This window comes from Gracilinanus agilis, chromosome 5 (assembly GCF_016433145.1).
Source record: "Gracilinanus agilis isolate LMUSP501 chromosome 5, AgileGrace, whole genome shotgun sequence".
In the NCBI taxonomy this organism is placed as follows: domain Eukaryota; kingdom Metazoa; phylum Chordata; class Mammalia; order Didelphimorphia; family Didelphidae; genus Gracilinanus; species Gracilinanus agilis.
Window position 1 is genome coordinate 225781005 of NC_058134.1, and position 19497 is coordinate 225800501.

A 19497-nucleotide genomic window follows, 5' to 3' on the forward strand; every position below is an offset into this window, starting at 1 on the left:
TGGGCTTTGAATGAGGAAGTCTCATTTCCATGAGTTTGAATCTAGCTTCAGAAATTTATTAGCTCTGTGACCCTGGGCAAGTCCCTTAATCCTGCGTGTGCCTCTGTTTTCTCATTTAAAAATGAGCTGGAGAAGGAAATGGCAAACTGCTCTAGGATCTGCCTTGCCAAGAAAACTCCAAAGTGAGTCACAAAGAGTCGGACACGACTGAAACAACCTAGCGGTACCGCTCCGTATGCATGCATGTGGGGAATAATAAGAAATAGCCAGCAACCTACAAAGAAAAAGAAGCGTCTCTGCTGGATCGTGGTGAGGGAAGAGGAAGAGCCAGAACTGACCACAAAGTAAAAACAAAAAGGTATGAATCAAACTTTTTTTTTTCAAGCCAAGGATAGTAAATGACGTCTTTAATGAGAATGCCAACAGGGGAGCCGTGGAGCCACGGTGACCCTGGCACCGAAGGAGGCTCGTTGGGGTTTCTGCTTTTATAACCGTGGGCTTAGGGGAGAGATTCGAAGCAAGATCGAGGAGACCTCTCTCGATCCTCGGGGAAACCAAGTTGCCCCAAATGCTTGACCTGCCATCAGAGGCTCGTTTGTGGCAATACGTTTATCACTTGACATTCCAAGCCAACAACACCCAAGCTGGCTGTGCTTAAGAGGTGGAATGCCAATGACAAATTCGAACCCAATGCGCCTCGACCCAATTGCTAGAATCACCAGCGTCTGGCTCATTTCACTCATGCATTTCGTAAGCAAATGATTTTATAACTGCAAAAACAAAACAAAAACAAAAAACAAAAACAAAAGTTCCCACAGATTTGTATCACAAATTCAGAAAAACTTACCCCATCTATTTCCAAGGGGAGTCGGAGTCACAAAATCCAACACCAGGATTTTCTTGCCATATCTGGCTGCCTCCTGAGGAAAAAATTTAATAAATTTAATGTCCAAAAATGAGCCCAGAAAGTGTCTTGTAGCTAAAGGGTCATGCTGTTTTTCCATTAACCAATAATGACTAGAGCATGACCAGTTATTAAACCCAGCAAACCTTTATATGCCGAGGCCATTACCATAACTGGGATGAAAATGAAAAAAAATCTACAGAAAGACACTCAGGGGCAGACTTAATGCGTAATGGAGTTTTGCCCTAAGAAATGATTGCCTCAGACGCAACATTTAGTAATTAAGCAATAATAGGAAAAGGTCAGGCCATTTCCAAGAAACTCAAGTGACCAAGAACAATACAGAGGCTCATTTCCAAGAGCCCATGTTTCTACGTGTTCTTTATAAAGTGACTAGAAATTGAACTGACCATCTCCAACAAGTAAGCCGTTACCGCATTTAGTTAAGGCTGGATGGTAGAGATTTTTCTTATGAAACTATCAAGCAGCATCTTTCTTGGAAAGGGTATTTTTTAAGTATGTTCAGTCCTATCAAGTGTCCTCAAGTCACAGAAACATTGGTTAGAGCCAGGACGGACTCCTGAGTCCAACCTCCTCATTTTACCAGCTATGAGACAGAGCCCAGGAAGGGGATGACTTGCCCAAGGTCATACCAGCAAGGGGTATCGAAGGTTACATTTGAATCCAGGTCTCTGACCTTTTTTCTAATGAACCTCAAGAATTTGATGTGTTTCTTAATAAGTTTATTTTCCTGTATGACCTTTACATCCATGTTAGGAAGAATATATGAGAGGCAGCCTGGCAACACAGAGAAAGGAAAGGCGGCTGGCTTTGAAATCAGGAACGTCTGACTTATCATGTCGGTGTGACCCTAGACAAGTCACTTAACACTTGACTGAACTAGCCAGCTCTCTAAAAATGTAAAATTACAACGATCTACTCTGCATTGGTGGGGACACTTTTAGGGGAGGAATTTCCCTATTTAAAAAAAAAAAAACCTAAGAAAGAATTATCTTCTAAATTAGTTGACTATCTTCTGAAAATCTTTTGGAAAGGTTCAAGTGAAGAAACCTTTCTGGGTCTATTTCTTAAAAAGGAAACTGAAAGGGACAGCTAGATGACTTAGTGGATAGAGGGCCAGGCCTGGAGATGGATGGTCCTGGGTTCAAATCTGATCTTAGGCACTTCCTAGCTGTGTGACCCTGGGAAAGGCACTTAGAGCACCCACTGCCAAGCCCTTACCATTCTTCTGCCTTACAACCAATACACAGTATTGATTCTAAGACGGTTAAGTAAGGGTTTAAAAAATGGAAAACAGATTTAAGGTTGAATAGCAAAACAGATTGTGTTCTTTCTTTGATTTAGAAGAATCCATATATTAAACAATGAAAAACCTATTATCTGCAAAGGGCACCTGGGGATGCAGATATGAAATACAGAAAGAGGCTCAAAAGCAGTCTTAATGGGCAATCAAGTTTCACTCTAGGAAATGATTGCTTCATGAGGTATACCATCATCTAATAGCTTGACTTAAAAGGTGTCTTGGGGAAAAACTACGATAACAAAAAAACAAAAGGCACCAATAAAGTTATTTTTAAAAGGCATCTGTCTAATTTTATATTAACTTCATATACATATATATATGCCCAAATGCCTGAGTTACCAGTGTCAGGCTAATTTCATTCGTGAATTTTATAAGCAAGTGCTTAAGAAATAAGTTTCATTCATTCATTTTCACATGTGTATGCCCAACCCAGTGCTTGGTTTATAAAAGGTGCTTAATAGGTGCTTTTCATTCATTCGTTTATTTTTGTCTCTATGTTTGGCTTAAAAAAGGTATTTAAATAAGTACTTTTCATTCTTCACTTACTAATTCATTTTTTATCTTTGTACGTCCAAACTAGTCCCTAGCTTATGGCAGGTAATTAAAAACATTTTTCGTTCACTCATTCATTTCTGTTTCTGTGTCCTCAGGATGGTGCCTGGCTTCTAGATAGTGCCTAATAAGTGCTTTCCATTCGTTCATTCATCATTGATTCATTCATTCATTTTTGACTCTACATGTCCAACACAATGTCTGGCTTACAGAAGGTGCTTAAATACTTTATGCTCTTCACTTACTAATTCATTTTTGCCTTTGTATGTCTAAAATAGCCCCTAGCTTATGGCAGGTACTTAAAAAGTGTTTTTCATTCATTCATTCATTTTTGTTTCTGTATATCCAGAACAGTACCTGAGTACTTTTCATTCATTCGTTCTTCATTTTTTGCCTTTGTCCACCTGGCAGTGCCTGGCTTGTCATGCAGAAGGTGCTTTTCATTCATTCTTGTCTCTGTATCCCCAGCACCCAGCCCTAAATCCAAGCTCTGGCACTGGCAGGATGAGGGGCACCTAAATCTTAACTTCCAAGAAGAGGAGAGTTTGGGGGCCTCTTCTGGGCTTCATTTGAATCCTCCTTCCCTGATGCCCACTTCACTGGCTCCTGGCAGACGATTGAGCAGATGGCCCAAGACTGGGATCACAGGCCCTCCTCAAAAGCAGAAGCACCCCTTCGCCTGGGCCCTTGGAGGGGAGGCCAACGCGGACACATTCGTCTTCTCCCCTTAGGAGCGGCTCCCAGACCCCCTTCTAAACTCTACCGAGTGATCTCATTTTCCTTTTCCTGCCCCTCCTGGGAGACTTACAGGATCACAGCTGTTGGAAATAAATTGCCTGCAGCCTCCGCCGCTCCAATGGGGAGATTCAGGGAGGGAAAAATCTTCCTAATGAACGCGTTAGAGGACAGTGCGACCTTGAGAAGGTTTGTCCATCCTCTCCCACGTGAGGAGACAGTCCCTTCTTCACCTCCACCTCCTGGAGCCCGACACGTCCCTCCTCCCTACCTACCATATAGGAATACAGTCTGTATTTGATATATATATGTATATTTTTTAATCCTTAACTTCTGTGTATTGGCTCCTAGGTGGAAGAGTGGTAAGGGTAGGCAATGGGGGTCAAGTGACTTGCCCAGGGTCACACAGCTGGGAAGTATCTGAGGCCAGATTTGAACCCAGGACCTCCCATCTCTAGGCCTGACTCAATCCACTAAGCTACCCAGCTGCCCCCTATTTGCTATATATTAAGATATTCATTTACTACATTAGTTCTAGATTACATTAAGTGTAAAGTCAGATAGGTTTTCTATTAATATATTCTATTAATATTGTAATTAATATTAACATATACTTGCATACTTCAAAGTTGCTTCCCCTGTTTTATTTTTGTGTCCCCAGCTCTCAGCACATGGCTGCAAAATGTTAAGCACTTAATAAGGCAGATGGGTGACAGACTGTGTAGGGGGCTGGTTTGGGAGTCAGGAAGACCCAAGTTCAAATTCCTGGGCAAGTCACTCAGTCCCTCTCAACCTCAATGTTTGTTGTTTGACCATTTTTAGCTGTGTCCATCTCCTCGTGAATCCATTTGGGGTTTTCTTGGCAAAGATATTGGAATGGTTTGCCAGGTCTTCTCCAGATCAGTTGACAGATGAGGAAACTGAGGCAAACAAGGTTAAGTGACTTGCCCAGGGTCATGCAGCTAGTAAGTGTCTGAGGTTGGATTTGAACTCAGGAAGAGGAGTCTTCCTGATGTGAAGCCCAGACAAGTGCTTCATCCATGTACCTCCCCAAGGATCAGATGAGATAATCATGTAAAGTGCTGCAGAGGGACTAGGGAGTAGGCAGGCCAGCGGTATCTCTTAACAGTATTGCTCCAAAATTGGAAATATTGTTTCCAGATGGATAGTTCAGTTACAAAGCTGGAGATCTCTCTTTCTGGTCCCCAGTAGTTTTACATATTTGACTGTCCATTCATGGAAAAGCTACATTTTAATGGATAGGCCTGCCTCTGTTTCCTCCTAAAATAGGAAGTGAATAGACTAGAAGGCTTGGAGCTCTAAATCTATGGTCCTATGACCTCGGGCAATTTTTTGTTTTTTATAAAAAAATTTTCTGGGTCCCAGATACTTCCTAGCTGTGTGACCCTGGGCAAGTCACTTAACCCCCATTGCCTAACCCTTACCATTCTTCCGCCTCAGAACCGATACTCGGTATGGATTCTAAAACAGAAGGTAAGAGTTTAAAAAAAAAATTCTGGAACTCAGTTTCCTGATCTGTATAATGGTTTCTGAGGCAACTCTATGATGTAGTGGCTAGAGTGCCAGGCCATGGGATCCTGGACAAGTCATTTAACGCTGTCTGCCTCAGTTTCCTCGCCTGCACACTGAGCTGGAGAAGGAAATGACAAGCCACTCCAGGATCTTTGCCAAAAGGACCCCAAATGGAAAGGGGTCCCCGAGAGTGGGCAAAGCTCTAAAATCGTCCTCGCGCCCCATCCACGGCAGACGAAGAGTCCCTGCGGTGCACGTACCTTGGCAGCGGCCAGGCCTCCAGAGCCCCCTCCGATGATGATCAGGTCGTAGTCATAGGCCTCGGGGGGCTCCTCGGACCCATTCATTCTCGGTCGACTTCGAGGTGGGACTTCCCTATTGGCCTGAAGGAAAACGTAAGGGAGAAGCATTTCACCGGAGGGCAGACCATCTCCAGAGCCCGGACCCCAGCGCTCGGACCGCCCAGAACGGGTCCGAGTTCTCGGCTTCGCTCCCCCTGCCAGAGTGGAAGTGCAAACTCTGGGTGCGAGAGCAGGCAGACCTGGCGGAGGTCTCCGCCCCTCCTCCCACGAGCTGCCCCTTCTTCGGTGACCCTCCGTGGAAAGGCAATACTGCACAGCACAGAGAGGTGGTCTTGGTTTCGAGAAGACCCGAGTGCAAGTCCTGCCTCCAACCCGTAATGCCTGTGTGACTGTCAGCAAGGGGCTAAATCTCAGTGCCCCGGGCAGTCTTCTAAGCCACGGATATCCAAAAGGAAATGGAGAAGAATGTAGAGAATGAAAGGGTAACAGATTTCAGAATGTGCAGCAAAGTAAAAGAAAAGAACAGAATTAATTGTATTTATCATTAAGTTCATTCCCAAAAATGACAGTGAAAAATGGACTTCTCTTCCTTCTTTGCAGAAGAGGGGGTGTAAGGGGCAGCTGGGTGGCTCAGTGGATGGAGTCAGGCCTAGAAGCGGGAGGTCCTGGGTTCAAATTTGGCCTCAGACACTTCTTTGCTGTGTGACCCTGGGCAAGTCACTTAACCCCCCCCTTGTCCAGCCCTTACCCTTCTTTTACCTTGGAACCAGTACATGGTGTTAATTCTAAGAAAGTATGGATTAAAAGGGCACTAATGTGAGAAAAGGGGGAACCCACTGGAAACTGACATTGATAAGGAAAAAATAACTTCACTAAAGACTTCATTTACATTATAAAAAGACACTAGTTTAGGTCTTTGGAAATAGCCCAATAGCAGGCAATGATTTCTTCTTAGTGCCTTTTTACCTTATTAAGCTGTTAAAAAAAAAACCAACCCTGCCTTTGCTCTGAGTGCATTCAAGATAAAAACATTCTTGGGGCAAAGATCAGCCGAGAAGGGGCCCAAGGCAGGACGGAATGGAAGGCTGGGCTAGGGGAGGCAAGCACCACGATTTCACCATCCAAAACCATCCAAAGACTTTCAGAGACTATTTTTAGGGTCCACTTTATGGTGAACAAAAAAAACAAAAAAAAAGACATGACATTCGCCCACAGGGAAGGTTAAAGGGGAATGTTTTAAGTCAGAGGCTGCTGATCCAATTGACAAGAGGTGATTTTCTTTTGCTTCTCTGCCCCTGAAGCTCTTTGTATTGGATTTAGGATGGGCCAATCCATATCCCTTGCATATTAAGGTTTCTGGTCTTAAAGAATTACCGTTTTAATTAAAAAGAGGAGCTAAGAAGAATTCACTCCTTAATTCTTCCCCATGTTTGGCCCCGTTTCATCCTCACTGGCGCAAAGGACTTTGGGGATGCAATCTAATTTAAGAGTCTACCCTCTATAACTCTGGAGGGACGTGTGGGTATTGGATGGCGTAGAATTTTTCATCAGGATTTCTTTATCAAAAAGGAAAATATTGTATTGTCATGAGAAACGTGATGATTTTACTGTGGATTTGGAGACAGAGGACCTGGATCTGAATCATGACTCTGTTTGATACTGAGGCTAGTATCTTCTTCTATAAAATGAGGGGGTCAAGTGAGATCACCCCCAAATCTCTTCTAGTACCATTATGACGAATCCACTGGAGAAGGAAATGGCAAACCACTAGGAAATGGCAAACCACTCCAGAATCCTCGCCCAGAAAACCCCACGGATAGCCATGGTCTATAGAGGCACAAGGAATTGGGTATGACTGAACAATACTCTTATGGAAAGGGACAAGAAGGAATGGGGCCAAGGAGGAAAGGAGTCCTGAGAACCCAGAAAGGAAAGTGCCTCAACTTACCGGGTCAGGCTGAATATTTCTCCTGCTGCCAGATGGAGAGGGTGGCAGGCAGGAATTGGGGTCAGCAGGAGGAGGGTTGGGTGCGGGCAGTAGCAAGGGGGCAGCCCAAGGATGAGGGACTGCCCTGAGGCGGTGCCTCCGTCCCCTTCTGGAGGGCATCGGTGGGGGGTGTGCAGGGGACAATGTGAAAACACCAGGGACACAGCAGTACTCGAACCAGACACAGGAAAACCTGACAGGCGTAAAGTCAAAGGTGGGTGAGTACAGCCAATATCCAAATGGCATTATGACTGACACTCCACCTTCAACACAAGGCACTGTGGGAGGAAAAGAGAATTCAGTAACAAGGGCTAGCAACAAGGGAGGCACTGAGGGACAGAGGAGAGAGCCCGGGGCTTCGGAGTCAGAGGACTTGAGTTCAGATCCCACCGCAGACAGGGGTACAAAGGCACCCAGGGCAAATCACATGCTCCCTGGGTCTCAGTTTCTGCATCTGTAAAACGGAAGAGTAGTACTAAGCTGCCTTCCAAGACCCTTTCGGGCTCAGGGTCAATGTGTCAATAATCTCTGTCTGCTTATCTGTAAAATGAGAGGTGTGGGGCAGGAAACTCATCTTATACCACTCACTGGGATGACCAGGAGAGATCTGAACTCAGGACAGCAAATCAACACGTCTGAGTTTTTCCCCCATGTAAATGAACTCAGTGAACATGAAAGAGAAACAATGGTTTCCAGAGAGCTAACTCGGGGAAAGCAGAAGCTGTCCTCCGGTGGCCAGCCCACACCTACTCACCCCCCAGCCATTTCCCAAACATCCCCCTCCTTCCGTGCCGCCCCCGAGGAGGACAGGGTTTAAGGAGGACCATAAAGTCATTTCACTCATGTCCAGAACCCCAGTCATTCTGGCGGCCATCGTGTAAGATTGTTATCAGAGCAGAGCCAAGCCCACAGGGCGAGCCCTCCCTGTGCCTCGTCACGCTGACTCTCCTGCTGGAAGCCCCACAAGGACAGGCTGACCAGGCCTTCTCAAGGCTCCGGTGTCAGGCCAAAGGGCAGCCCGAGTGCAGGAAGCATAAAAAACAGAGAAGAGCCCCGGCGCAAAGCCAGGGAGAGCAGAAAAGAACGGGCACCACAGGGCTGAGCGCTTGGGAAGAGAGCGAAAGCTCCCCAGATCGAGGACCATGAATTGTTTTTCTTTCTCTTTTTCCTCCTTAGCAGAGTCTTGGCATACAGTAGGCACTTAATCATGTCTGTTAGGGAGTAGCTAGGTAGTACAGTGGATAGAGCTCTAGGACTCAAGTTGGGAGGACCCGAGTTCAAATCTGACCTCAGACCCTTCCTAGATGTGTGCCCCTGAACAAGTCATTTAACTTCAATTGCCTGGACCTTACTGCTCTTCTGTCTTAGAATTGCTACAAATGGGGGCAGCTGGGTGGCTCAGTGGATTGAGAGCCAGGCCTAGAGATAGGAGGTCCTAGGTTCAAATCTGGCCTCAGACACTTCCCAGCTGTGTGACCCTGGGCAAGTCACTTGACCCCCATTGCCTAGCCCTTACCACTCTTCTGCCTTGAACCAATACAAGGTATTGATTTCGAGACAGAAGATGAGGGTTAAAAAAAAAAAAGAATTGCTACAAAGACAAGAAGGAAAGGGTTTAGAAGAATAAAATACAACAGAACACTGACAACATAAATATGTGCCTAAATCATATGCAGCCACAGGGACCCTGATGTGTGGTTAAATGACCCTGGCTTGATACTACTAGCCCTCGGGAAATTGTTGAGTTGTGTTTTGTTTGTTTGTTTGTTTTTCAGTTGTTCCCAACCCTTTGTGACCACATTTGGGATGTTCTTGGTAGATACTGGAGTGGTTTGCCATGTTCTTCTCTAGCTCATTTTACTGATGAGAAAACAAACAGGGTGAAGTGACTTGCCCAGGGTCACACAGCCAGTAGGTGTCTGACACCAGATTTGAACCCAAGAAGATAAATCTTCCTGACTCCAAGTCCAGTACTCTATCCACTGTGCCACCTAGCTGTCCCAATTCAGGAAGTACTGCCTACAAAAGGTACACAAAGGTGGCAATCCACCTTGGTGAAAGAAGCTTCTAGACTCTGGGAGGCTATGCTAGCTGGCATGAAAGAAATTCTTGCTTGACTGATTGATTATGATGCTTCATCCTCAGGAATCAGGAGCTGATGCATTACCTTCCTCCAAGAGGAACTCGCAAAGGCTTGACAAATAATACTCTTCTCCATGCATGCAAAACGTTCTCATCATGCCTGACTCAAGTCAGACGTATGGAAATCCTTCCCATAGCCCACAGACAGCTCATCTCATAACTGCTCAGTCAGAGTCTATTTCCGTCTTATTCCCTTCTACCACCTGGGGCCACCCCTCCCATCACCTGCATCCTGCTAAAAACCCACCGTCTCCTGGGCATCCCTAGCAAGAGAGAAAAAGGAGGATCATCATGGAAAGAGACGGCTGTTTGAGCAAAGCCTGCGACTTTGGTTGCTCTTTGGGGCTTTTATCTTAGCTTAGAATCACCTCTAGGTTGTCTCTGATTCCTGTTCCAGTATTTGAATCCCAAGAAATTCAAACAAAACTTGGCAAGAAATTTTTGCTTTTTAAAACCACACAGTACATCAGCATCTGACCAAAAGACTATTGTCCTTCCTTCTTGGCCTTCTTTTCTTTTCTTTTTTAAAACCTTCACCTTCCATTTTAGAATCAACACTATGTATTGGTACCAGGGCAGAAGAGCAATAAGAGCTAGGCAATGGAGGTTAAGTGACTTGCCCAGGGTCGCACAGCTTAGAAATGTCTGAGGCCAATATTTGACTCCAGGACCTCCCATCCCTAGGCCTGGCTGTCAACCCACTGTTCTACCCAGCTGCCCCCATGGCCTTCTTGTCTTAAAATTTTCCTTTTTTCTTTTTAATCACAAACTTAACAAACATCATCAAATATGAACATTTCCCCATTTAAAGAAGAGAAGGAGGGCTGGACTGTGATCCTGAAGAGCTTGGATCTAGTAATTCATTTTTTTTACATTATTTTATTGCAAAATTTACAAAACCAAATAAAACTAGCACTTCCATATACAAAAAGAGAAGATTATGCATAAATGAAATATTAATCTCATATGTTTAGCTTACTTTTCTTCACACCTACATAATAAATCCCATCCACAAATGAGTATTCATTTTAAGATAGAAAAGCAGCAAGGGCTCATTTGACAGATGAGGAAACTGAGACAAACATTGTGAAGTTGCCCAGGGTCACATAGCTAGGAAGTGTCTGAGGCCACATTTGAACCCAGGACCTCCAGACTCCAAGGCCAGTGCTTTATCCACAGAGCCACCTAGCTGCGGCTGAGTGTGTCTTTTTTAAATTTTCTCACTTAATGTAGAAGCTCTAATAATTCGTCTGGACTTCCTTCTTACCCTTTCTGTGAGATTTTTGTTACAAGAGTCATTGTTGCTCTTTTCAAATACTATTTTCAATCACTGCTCCTTCCTATCTCCACTCTCCTTCCAATCACTGACCCCCCCCCCCCAGAATTCCCCACTGCCACTAACAAAAGATCTCTTCCTTTAATTATGCCTAGGCTCACTCTTGAACCCTCTCTGTCTTACCACATACATGTCCCGCCCCACAAACAACCATACTTCCCCTTCCCAAATGGGTTATCATCTCTTCTGGTTCCAGGCAAAACCCCAGGACTAAAATATGCAAACTGCTTCTACTTCCTCTTGGGTAGCTTAATCTAACCAGGTTTCCACCTCTGCCATTCCAGTCAGAAGTCTTAATCATCCCAGGGAATGACCTCCCCAGAACTGAGTTCAAAAGCCTCCAAGTGCTTTTATTCTCTTTCCAAAAAATTAGGGTACCGCTTCCTCCTTAGCCCACTTTCAAATGTCAACCAAGCAATATGGAACACCTACCATGGGTAAGGTAGCACGCAAAGCACCAGCAACAAAGCAAACCACCATCAAACCTCCGCTCTGGACCCCTTCCAGATCCCAATTTCAAATGAATCCAAAGAACACATTAGAGAAGAGCACCATATAAGGACTAAGGAGGCAAAGAGGGAAATCTAGTCCAGGGGCTGCTGCCTGGCACTGGGAGGACCTGGGCTTGAATCTGGCCTAGGATACCTCCTAGCTGTGTGACCTGGGCAAGTCATTTACCCTTTTCTTAAAATAGCTCTTACTAGGACAGAAAGGGTGTGTGTGTGTGTGTGTGTGTGTGTGTGTGTGTGTGTGTGTGTGTGTGTGTGTTTANGTGTGTGTGTGTGTGTGTGTGTGTGTGTGTGTGTGTGTGTGTGTGTGTGTGTGTGTGTGTGTGTGTGTTTAAACCTGATCTAGTCTGAGGCTTTAAGAACCTTTCAACTGACAGGAGTAAGTAACTGGAAAATGGAAAGAATCTTGGAAAGAATCTCAGCTTTAGAATTAGGGGATATGAGTTCGAATCCTATATCTGCTACTGACTGCCCTGTAATTTTAGAAGATGATTCAACTTCCCTGCACATGGGATTATTTTATCTGTACAGATAGGAACACTGAAGCCCATGACTTAAGTGGTCTCTGGTTGTTATTTTTTAAAGCCTTCTGTCTTAGAATCAATATTAAGTATAGATTCTAAGGTAAAAGAATAGTAAGGGCTAGGCAACTGGGTCAAGTGACTTGCCCAGGGTCAACTAGCTAGGAAGTGGCTGAGGTCACATTTGAGCCGAGGTCCTTCCAAATCCAGGTTCAGCATTCTATTTGCTGTGCCACCTAGTTGCGCCTTCCTTAGTTTCTGTTAGAAAATAAGCTCCCTGAAGTCAGGCACAGCTTCAATTTTTTCCTTTGTTCATAACTCAACATAGTACAGGCTTTAATAAATGCTGACAGAATGAGCCAACCCCACTGCCCATTTGCTGTCAGTATCCTGCTGCCCTATATTTCCTTGAATCTGCCTCAATCCTTATGATTTGTCCCTGAAGCCTTACACATCTCTCATCTTCCTCTTCTATAAAATGAGAGGGGTTAGCGGGATGGACTCTGAGGTACATTCCCACCTCTAAATTTAGGAGCCTCTGTATTAAAGGTCCTGGGTTCAAATTCTGGCTCTAGCTACAACTACTCATGCCCTGCCTGAGGAAAGTTACTTCACTTTTGTAGGGCTCTGTTTCCTCAAATGTAAAATGCAGGGGAGTGGACTAGGTGACCTCTGAGGCCCCTTCTGGTTTTAGAGCTATATATTCATGAATGCTCTAATATGCCATCACCAACAAGCACTTCTTAAGTTCCTTCTCTACAACAGGTACAGAACCAAGAAAGTGCTAGAGATAGAAACATTAAAAAAACCTTCAAGCTGAAATGAACACGTTATATGTGTAAGACAAATACGGGTGACAAAGTAGATCACACACTGGGCTTAGAATCAGGAAAACTCCTTCCTGAGATCAAGTCTGGCCTTAGATCGGTGATGGCAAACCTATGACAACACGTGTAGCCATTTTTGATGACGCGTGTCGACATGCACGGAGAAGTATGGGGCTGCACACTGAGGATAAAACATTTACTATAGTGTAGTGTAGACATTCTGTGCACTATAGATGACAATTCTACCTATATTAATTTACCTATTTTGGTTTATTAAATACAGTTATGTATTATAATTATACATTTTTGTTATTTAAACTATAAATATCGTGAGATTATGGTTTTTTTCTCAAAGTGACACACCACCCGAGTTATGTTCAGTTTTTTGGCAAATTTTGACACACCAAGCTCAAAAGGTTGCCCATCACTCCCTTAGATGCCTCCTAGCTGTGTGACCCTGGACAAGTCACTTTATGATGTTTGCCTCAGTTTCTTCATCTGTCAAATGAGCTGGAGAAGGAAAGGGTGAACCACTCCAGTATCCTTGCCAAAACAATGCCAAATGGGGGTTGTGAAGAGTCAGACAAGGCTGAAACAACTGAATGACAACATAGAGATGGAAGGTAATCTCAGAGGGAAGGCCCTGGGGGGCAGAATGGGGAAGGGGAAAGTGTGGATTTTAAAATTAATATCCAATATTCCAAGTATTATATTTTAAAAGTTTATTAATAGTAATTAAAGTAAGAGACCTAGCCATTCAGCCCGCTCACGAGAGCAAAAGAGAGGGAGGAGCTACAGAACTTATAAAACAATAATGTGACCACACAAATGTGGAGGCGCGGGAGAGATGAAAAGGAATTTTGGGAAATACTAAGGGACTTCTCGGGGATGAAGTCCAACGTTCGAAATCTCCATTTATACAAGAGGCAAGACCAAGAAAGCCTCTAAAAGAAGGAACATTTCATCTCTCAGCTACATGCTAAAAAGATAAAATTGTACTTCCTGGATCCAGAAGTTACTGAATCTAAATCCCGATATTAAAGATTTAGAAATGGAATGGGCCCTCTGTCTGAAATCATCTACGTCCAACACCCCAATTTTACAGATGAAGAAACTGAGGTCCAGTGATGGGAAGCTGACTTGCCCAAGATCACACACATAACAAATAGCAACCCAAGATTCCCTGACTTCTAGACTCGGCTCTTTTATCACTGCTTGTCAATGATAATAACAGCTTGTCATCCACATGAACATAAGCAAGGTAATCATTGTGAAAGGAAAAAAGTTTCCCTCCTGGTCTTAGACAGTCGCTGACTGATATTCACCCCCAGGAATTAGGTATGTAGTCCTTGCAGAGGGTGGAGGCTCTCAGACTCAGGCTCCTCAATACCTGGCCCAATTATTCAATCATTTCCACCCATAACTAGTCATTCATCTTTTCCAAGCAGACAAGGGCAGACAGAGTTATTTGGGAAGAGAAAACCTGCAGCAAAGAACAGATCTTTGGCTGTTATTACCTTATTCCCTGCGGTAACACGCCTCACCCCTTGCTGATCCCCCCCCAAAGCAAGAAGAAGGAGCCCCAGGGACGTGGGAGCAAATGACGGGCTCAACAGGTGTTGCAGACAAGTGACAAATGTTTACATAAACTAAATACCACTGTGGCGGTGCCTGGCCTCAGGAAGCCTTAGGAAACAGGGTGTCTGACTCAAAGACCGCCAGGTTGTTTATCAAATAAATATGAGTAGGAAGAAGAGCTATCACACAAAGAGAAATCCAAACAAGGCGCAGAGCTGGGGTGAACGCGGGCCGCCGGAACAATTGGAGCTGCCTTCCATGCCTAAGCCACCTTCCTGCTGCATGTTTATGAACTGGGTCATTTCCACAGAGGTGAACACTCCCGGCTTCCTGGATGTGTCATCTGGAACGGTGCCTGATCTCTAGAAAGAATGATGTCCCACTCAAGGAAGATGGGGGTGACGCACGGGTAAAGTCACCAACAGCCGTGGCATTTGCACAATTTCAGATCAACAGCTTCTTCTGGTGTCTCTTCAAAATCAGTGCGAGGCACATAAGGGGCACGTAAATGCTTTTTCCATTCATTCACTTATTTTAAAACCTTTATCTTCTATCTTAATATCAATTCTAATGCAAAAGAGTACTAAGGAGTCAGCAATCAGAATGAAGTGATTTGTCCAAGGTCACACAGCCAGGGAGTGTCTGATACCAGATTTGAAACCAGCCTCTTGCTCTTTCCACTTATTTATTTATTTATTATAGAAGTATACTACAGGGTGCAGCTGGGTGGCTCAGTGGATGGAGAGCCAGGCCTAGAGACGGGAGGTCCTGGGTTCAAATCTGGCCTCAGACACTTCCTACCTGAGCAATCCTGGGCAAATCACTTAACCCCCATTGGCTAACCCTTACCGCTCTTCTGTCTTAGAGCTGACACTAAGACATAAAGTAGGAGCTATTAAAAAAAAAAAAAAAAAAGATTTCAACCCTAATCTAGTGCGCTATGTACCAGCTCCAGGACCCCAGGCTAAGTTACCCCACTGGGCCTCATGCAGATAATTCCATAGTGCTCAGGCTCTTATCTTTACTGTGTCATCTGAACCTCTGGTAGTCTTTTGTTGTCAGTCATTTTTCAGTTGTGTCCAACTCTTGTAACCCCGTTTGGGTTGATTTCACTTTTGTTTTTTGTGGGGGGCAAAGATACTGGAGTGGTTGGCCATTTCTTTCTCCAGTTCATTTTACAGATGAGGAAATTGAGGTAAACAGGGTTAAAGTGACTTGCCCAGGGTCACACAGCTAATACGTGTCTGGGGTCAAATTTGAACTTGGGAAGAAGCACTTTATGTACCAAGCTACCCAGCAGCCCCATTTGGTAGTCTGGAGGATCCCTTTACAGGATGCTGTTTATAACTTCATAAAATAAAATACTTCAGATAACAAAGGAAACTAATTATTTGGAACATCAGCATAAGATTTTTTCAAGAAATAAGCTCGCTGGCTCAAGTTAAGGATGCTTTTGTGACCTCCCCCACTGGCTTGGAAGCTCTTTGCAAATGAGCATTGTTTCCTTCTTTGTATTTGCATCCCAGGTACCTTGGTCAGAAAGAAATACTTGGTTTTGTGAGTGTGTGTGTGTATGTGTGTGTGTGTTTAAACCCCTCTCTCACACCTTAGAACCGATAGTGTGTGTTGGTTCCAAGGCAGAAGAGTGGTAAGGGCTAGGCAACAGGGGTTTAGTGACTTGCCCAGGGTCATACAGCTAAATTTGAACCCAGATCCTCCCATCTCTAGGCCTGGCTCTCAGTCCTCTGAGCCACCCAGATGCCCCGAAAAGAGATACTTGTTGATTTATTTTAGATTACTTAGCCCAAAGGGTTGTTCTGGAAAGATAACTTTGTAAACACTAAAATGCTACACAACTGGCCACCAGACTAAGGTGCTGCTCATTTCAAAGGTGGCTTAGTTTTGCTTGGCTGTCTCTTTTTTCCTCTTTTTCATTCTTTGTTATAAGAGACAGACCTCTGGAGAGGGAAATGAAAACATTAATAGCCTATGTGCTTATCTAATTACTTGCCCTCTCAGGGATGGAAAGGGGAAGAAGAGAGAGAATTTGGAACTCAAAAAACATTTTTAAATGAATGTTGAAAATTATTTCTACATGCAATTGAGGGAAATTTTTTAAAATAAGGAAATGATGGTGATGGAAAAACAAAATCAAAATAAAATACACAAAGGAAAATGTGCCATAACTTTAAAGGTTGCTATGCAAATGGAGTTAAAACTGATTGTTTCCTAACTCTCAAAGGAAACACCTGTGCATGGAAGATCTCAAATGGGACCCCAAAAAAGGACCATAGAAAAAACCCTTCAGGCAAGGAGTTCCTTGAACTTTTAAAAATATATATTTTATTAATTATAATTTAATATAATGTTTTCTTTTATTACTAGGTGTTTTATTTTATGCCTAAAACATGATTCTGAGAAGAGGGTTTATTAGCTTCAGCAAAATGGGCTTCAGGCCATGACATAAAGTTAAGAAGCTTTGATTTCAACTCAGCAGAAGTAGGTAAACTGAGACTCAGAGCAATGTGTCTGAGATCACATGACTGTTAAGAGTTCAAAGAACAAGGCAGCTAGGCCTGGAGTCAGGGGAATCCAATCCAGATACTTACTAAATGACCTGCGAAAGTCATTCAACTCATATTGCCTAACCATTGCTACTCTTGCCTTAGAGCAGATCCTAAAACAGAAGATAAGAATTTTAAAAATACATAAATAAAATAAAATGAGCTGAAGAAGGCAATGGCAATCCATTCTAGTATCCTTGCCAAGAAAACCCAAAAAATTAAAGGTGTCAAACACAACTGAAATAACAACAATTTTTTGCCTCTAAGTCCAACGCTCTACTTTTTTATCAGTTTTTTTTTCCTTTCTGGGGCGAGGGGGGTGTGGGTTGGAAGAAAAGTTTGCCAAACTTCTTTTTCCTCCCTTTTTTATTCATGATTACAATGGACAGCTCACTAGGTAGGGCCGGGAAAAGGATATTTATGGGTATTCAAAAGACTTGACATAGTTTTAAGACTTTTCAGACACTATGTATTTGGAAATGAAAGCAACATTAAAAAAGAAAAATAGCATTATTTTTTAATAGCCACTACTCCTTAGTTAAAAGATTTAAAAGGATCAGAATTTAAGAATACCTCCATGGTTCAATGGAAAGAGAGAGCCTGATCTGGAGTTGGGAAGGACCTGGATTCAAGTATGGCCTCAAAGCATTTCCTAGCTCTGTGACCCTAGAAAAGTCATTCAATCCCAACTGCCTAACCCATAAACTGCTCCTCTGCCTTAGAACTGATACTCAGTATCAATTCTAAAACAGAAGGTAAGGCTTTAAAACAAAAAACAAAGAAAAGAATACCTCAAAAGTCCTACGTTAACGGACTTGGTGCATCTTTTTATCCAAAAGGCTCCAAATAAAATGAGAATTTTATTTCAAAGTAAAAGTCTTAAATCTACTTATAATTATATTTAACGTGCATGGGGTCTGGAGGCACTTGAATGGCTCAGTAGATTGAAAGCCAGGCCTGGAAAGGTCCTGGGTTCATATCTGACCAGAGACATTTCCTAGCTATGTGACCCTGGATAAGTCCCTTCACCCCCACTGCCTAGCCCTTACCGCTCTTCTGCCTTGGAATCAATACACAGTGTTGACTCTCAGATGGAAGGTGAGAGTTTAAAAAAAAATAATAATAAAGTACCTGAGCACAAATAGGGAAAAGTATCAGAAAAAAATTTAACGCATCAATTGATGCCCTGGTCTTTCTAGTATTGAGGCAAACACAAAGAACACCTTCCTCTCCACCCAAGTCTTGCCATCACTTGTGTATTTTCTTATATATACTAGGATATCTTCAAAAAGTTGTATCATTACTTGCTACTTCATGCATAAAATACTTAAAATTACTCAAGTAATGACTCAGTATTTGAGGGCAAAATTCCTCAGGCTCTCCTAATTTGAGATGCTTCAGGGAGAGAGAAAAAAAAAAAAAAAAACCCCAACAACAGAACAGCCTTTAAATTTACACTAAAGAGTTTCTTCAGCATTCCTGTTCTCTTAAAGACCCACACTTGGCAGCATCTCCCCAAACAAGGTGGGTCATTCATCACCACATGCTAGACAGTTTCAAGTACTAACAAGCTAGAGCCTTCCCATGGCTTCCATCCAACGTGCCAGCCCTGGAACGGATTTGCCCTCTAATCTTATTTGAGACCACATCAGTATGGTGATAAACCATTGTGGCAGAGCAATAACTCGTCCAGGAAAGGAGACAGAGGGTGAGAGATGGGTGATGGACTTGGACAGAAGGAAACACCTCCTAGATAACTCTGAATCTCAAGTTAAAGTGGCCCGAAAAGAACCTACGGAGCTAGAAGGGAAATAATATGGCACCAGGAGTCAGAAGGACTTGGGTCCCAGTCTCAATTATCACTAACTAGCCCTGTGACCATGACAAGGTCACTCTCAGCCTCAAGTTTCCTAGCTCTTAAAAAAGTTATTTTTTTGTTTAACCAGAAAACAACAACAATATCAGGCATTTACATAGTGGTGTTTTGTTGGTTTGTTTTTTAACCTTACCTAACATCTTAGAATCAATACCATGTATTAGTTCCAAGGCATAAATGGAGTAAGGACTTGGCAATGGGACTTAAGTGAATTTCCCCGGGTCAAACAGCTAGAAAGTATCTAAGGTCACATTTGAACCCAGGACCTTCCATCTTTAGGCCTAGCTCTCAATCCACTAAGTTTCCCCAATATAGTGTTTTTAAGATTTATAAAATACATTATTTGATTTGCTAAAGAGCCACAGAAGTCCCTTCCAACTTTCAATCTATTATCTTAAAAAGAATGCATTAGACTAAATCAGCATTTTAGCATGAAAAACCCATTACACTGTAAAAAATTGGGGACTCCCAGAAAGCTTCTGTTTATGTGGCTATCTGTTGATTTTTACCATATTAGAAATTAATAAAGATTTAGCATTATTATGAAAAGTTATGAGGCAGCTAGGTGGCACAGTGGATAGACCACCAGGCCTGGAGTTGGAAGGATGGTTCAAATCTGGCCTCAGACAATTCCTAGCTATGTAACTCTGGGCAAGTCACTTAACCTCCATTGCCTAACCCTTGCCCTTCTGATTTAAGAGCTGTCTCAAACATAGAAGGTAAGGAAAAAGGAAGGAAGGAAGAAAAGGAGGAAGGAAGGAAGGAAGGAAGGAAGGAAGGAAGGAAGGAAGGAAGGAAGGAAGGAAG

At 43.2% G+C, this 19497-nt stretch overlaps 1 protein-coding gene across 1 annotated transcript in view; it reads right to left on the minus strand.

Annotated features, from left to right (window-relative positions):
- The window catches only part of TXNRD1 (thioredoxin reductase 1), a 115167-nt gene that overhangs the window by 81528 nt on the left and 14142 nt on the right, over window positions 1–19497 (minus strand). The window contains exons 2-3 of the mRNA XM_044679142.1: window positions 5309–5431; window positions 848–920 (exon numbers count right to left, since the gene is read on the minus strand). Of these exons, the coding sequence (XP_044535077.1) occupies window positions 848–920; window positions 5309–5395 (160 nt within the window). The 5' untranslated portion in view covers window positions 5396–5431. The remainder of the gene's footprint in view (window positions 1–847; window positions 921–5308; window positions 5432–19497) is intronic.